This window comes from Solanum tuberosum, unplaced genomic scaffold (assembly GCF_000226075.1).
Source record: "Solanum tuberosum cultivar DM 1-3 516 R44 unplaced genomic scaffold, SolTub_3.0 scf00051, whole genome shotgun sequence".
Lineage (NCBI taxonomy): Eukaryota > Viridiplantae > Streptophyta > Magnoliopsida > Solanales > Solanaceae > Solanum > Solanum tuberosum.
Genome location: NW_006238978.1, coordinates 985497 through 989806, shown reverse-complemented (window position 1 = coordinate 989806; position 4310 = coordinate 985497). Strand labels below are relative to the sequence as shown.

Below are 4310 nucleotides of genomic sequence, written 5' to 3'. Positions count from 1 at the left end.
TTTGTTTACTTCTTTTAGTTTTATCCCGAAACTATTATTATTTGTATTTTTTTTTATCTGAACTATATATCACCATCTATTAAAATATATTTTGAAGTTGAATATTAATGGTTTCCTTTTACTAATTTAACTATCACTATGTACTCAACTAGATGTATGTTATAACATAGATGGTGATGATTCAGGTAGGAAAAGTGAATGTACAAGTGATAGTTAAAACTTAAAACTCACAAAAATGTGATAATTCAAACATATTTTTGATCGTTAACTCTTGACAAAAACATACTTGATATCACCAATTACGTGCGCCTTGACTATTCCACTAGTTAATTATGTGTTTCCTCCCATCAACATATATAGGTACCAATAAACTTAGGTAGATGGGGATTTTTTTTCACACAAACTGACTCAAACATTGCCGATATTTAAAAAAATAATCGAAAGAAGTTGTTGCTTTCATGCTATCTATTTTAGGCTCGTAGAATCAATTGAAAATATTATGTGTTAATTCTACTATAACGATATTGAATATTGATACTTCCATGACATTTATTTGTATTGACTGATAATTTAAGCCATTATTATGCCATTAAGCAAATTAAATGGTTGAACAAACTGGGGTCCTTGAAAGCTCAATTTAGCCAAGAACATTTTGTAAAATGTGATGCACATCTTGAACATCTTGTCATGTTGAAATGATAGACATTAATTGCATATTCATTTTGTTGGAGGGTAGAGATAGCAATGGGTGTGGAGCATATCGACTAATGCAGTGTTGTAGCTAACTCGTTAATTAATTATAAGTATCCTCTGCTGAGGGAGTACACTTGCAAAAATGAAACTCAAAGAAATTGACCTACACATGCGGTAGAGTGTATGATTTAATTTAATTAGATGGAGAGTGAAAAACCTTAATTACATGAAGAATTGGGAAGATGAAAGAACGAAATACGAAAAAGGGATAAGATCCAAGAAAATACATACAACATGAGAGGATAACCTTTAGTAGATTGTTTTTAGGTTGAAATCACAAACAAGGTGGCTTAGAGGGTTAAAATAAATTCGAAATCAAAAGCAGGACAGGACAGGACAAGACAGGACAGGGTGGAGCGAGTTAAATTTTTTGTTGGGTAACATTTCACCCCCTCTATCCCATTTGCCATCCCTACCTATGTTGCATAGACCCTCCAAAAATGCCATTGTAACTTGTATTCGTGTCGAATCCTCAAAAAATGCATAACTTTTGAAGAATATGACATACTTAGAGGTATTTTTGAAGAGTCCGAGCAACATAAATCTCTACGGAAGGAGAGATGAAGGTTAGTGGGGGGGGGGGGAGGTTATGCTATTGATTTCATTACTAAACATGTCAATGGGTAATGTTTATCACAAAAAAATTACTTACTACGAACTATGTAACATCAACAACCAACATAGCATAATAGGTAAAAGGTCAATATCTAGGAATGTTAAGATTTAGAATCAAACAAACCTTCATTTCAGATGGACTATCACAATAAGTCTGTCTAGTCCTATTGAGCAAAAATGCACAATCCAATCTCCACAACATAAATACAGAAAAATACTCTCGATAACAATATCATTTGTTTGAATATTTTTTGAAATTTTGTTACAGAGAACATACGATATATAGCATAACATGAAAAATCGGTTCCACAGAAAACTTAGACGATTATTCTGAAATGTTATTATAGAGAAGTTCAATTATAGTTTATAAAACAAAGTGTTGATCTTATGATCTATATATTGAAGTGTTATGAAGTGTGGATCGTTACCCAAAATAAAATGTGATTCTTCATCATTTGATATAGTCACAAAACATTTATATATTTTGATTGTTACTCAATTTTTATTATATCGTATTATTAAATGAGGAAAAATCACATTTTATTTTGGGTAACTATCAACACATAAAATAATTGGATCCATATTTTGTGGAACAGTATAACTTGTTCCCTAGTTTTAGGATATGCAGTAACATAAAATTAGGACAAAAAATATTTGAAATTTCCAGTTATGCGATTATAAAATTTTAGCTATATGTACTGCCATTTTTTAGACATATTTTTGCTAAATCAATTAAATTTGGTTCAAAATTTACATAACACTTGTATATACACATGTTAATTCCCCTTATAAATTAGATGTACATGATTAATGTACAAACAATTAATTAATTTATACACATTTATCTAATTAAAAACTCTAAATATTTTACTAGGGTGACAATTTCCATTATTATTTGAAAATTAGGTATTAAATAATCCAACTTTAAAAGTACTTAAACCTAGTCAAAACCCTATTAATTAGCACTCGAATTAGTATTCTTTTCAATAATAAAATAAATCACACGAGAAAAAGTCATTTTTTAATACTAAAATTGTTCCTTTAATTACGCTATTATTGTTATGTAAAATCTCACCATAAAAACACTTCATTTCTCACTCTCACTTCTATGCTCACACTGTTTTTTTTTTGTTTCTAAATTTACTTTTATAATCCAATGGAATTTTTTAAGGAATTACTTACTATTTTTTGTACCACCACCCTTCTTTTCGGCGGTGGACTTTGTTATTTTACTTTCCTCTTTGGCTCTGCGGAGCAGAAGGGTAAAATGGCAGTTCAACTTTCTGGTGGTTCTCTACCTAAAGAGAAAGTTCAAGAAGGGTATGATCGATATTCGTCATTTTTCGAGCGTGGCCCTAATGGAAATGAAATGGACTCCTCCGATAAAGTCCCCGCTCTTGTTGACACATTTTATGATCTCGTCACCGATATATATGAGTGGGGTTGGGGCCAGTCTTTCCACTTCTCTCCTCGTATCCCGGGAAAATCCAATCGCGATGCCACGCGTATTCATGAGGAAATGGCGGTTAATCTTTTGAATGTGGAGCCCGGAGCCCGTGTCCTTGATGTTGGTTGTGGGGTTGGTGGCCCAATGCGGGCCATCGCGGCTCACTCAGGTGCTAATGTTGTTGGTATCACTATTAATGAGTACCAAGTGGAACGAGCCCGGGCCCACAACAAGAAGGCGGGGCTTGACTCTATGTGTGAGGTGGTTTGTGGCAATTTCCTAAAAATGCCCTTTGATGACAATAGTTTCGAGGGAGCTTACTCCATCGAAGCTACATGTCATGCACCTAAGCTCGAGGAAGTATACGGAGAAATCTTCAGGGTATTAAAGCCTGGATCATTCTATGTATCCTACGAGTGGGTTACAACTGAATTATACAATTCAGACGATCCTGAACATGTGGAGATAGTTCGAGGGATTGAAAGGGGAGATGCATTGCCCGGGTTGAGAAGCTACAAGGACATTGCTAAAATCGCAACCAAAGTAGGTTTTGAGGTGATTAAAGAGAGTAATTTGGCCAAGCCACCCGCGGAACCATGGTGGACACGGCTCAAAATGGGGAGGATTGCCTACTGGAGGAATCATGTCGTAGTAACAATACTTTCTTGGCTTGGGATCGCCCCTAAGGGCGTCGTCGATGTCCACGGTATGTTGTTAGTGACAGCTGATTATTTGGCTAAAGGAGGTGACACTGGCATTTTCACTCCTATGCATATGATTCTATGTAGGAAGCCTGAATAAGTACATGTACGATTATAGCGATAAATCGCGATGAATGGGTATTAATTAGTTACGAAGATATTATCGATGAATTAGCGATGAAAATCATGCCTAGTCATAGAATTAATCAGTTTAGCACTAGTATCAATTTTTTAATTTTTTTTTTTGTAGTGACATTAATAGTATCTACATATCTACATATGTTTTTTGGCCTTATAATGGATTTTTTTTCGTTCTAACCCATTTATAACAACTTCGTTTGTATTTATATTCTTTTTGACTTTTATAGGGATAGACTTTCATACAATTATAACAACATTTGATAATTAAATCTTGTTTAACAATCATCTATAACAAGATTAATAAAGATAGCTAATATATCATTAATAAACTTTGATCCTTCAAACTTTTGTCCAATGAAATACACATATATGTGCATATTTTTCTAAGGAAATTATTTCCTCTGTATTTCTCTTCTCTGTTTCTTCTTATTTCTTTACTGTTTCACTGCATTTTCGAGTTGTAGCTCTTTCGAGTAACTAAATTAGTGATCGATTGGTTGTTATTATGGTTTTTCTATACATATCTAGACTTATTCGTGTAGACATTCACATGTAGCTCTAAGGAAGACGCGTAGAAACTAGAAAATTATGTAACAAAACATTGTTGAAGTGCATATTATATATGATATTGTTACTCTTCGTTTGCACAAAAC

General features: G+C 33.4%; 1 protein-coding gene across 1 annotated transcript; it reads left to right on the top strand.

Moving 5' to 3' along the window:
* The first annotated feature begins 2524 nt into the window (after window positions 1–2524).
* LOC102583931 (24-methylenesterol C-methyltransferase 2-like) lies at window positions 2525–3616 on the top strand. The gene has a single exon (XM_006344258.1). It carries the CDS (start codon window positions 2525–2527, stop codon window positions 3614–3616), a length of 1092 nt encoding a protein of 363 aa, XP_006344320.1.
* Window positions 3617–4310: the final 694 nt, after the last annotated feature.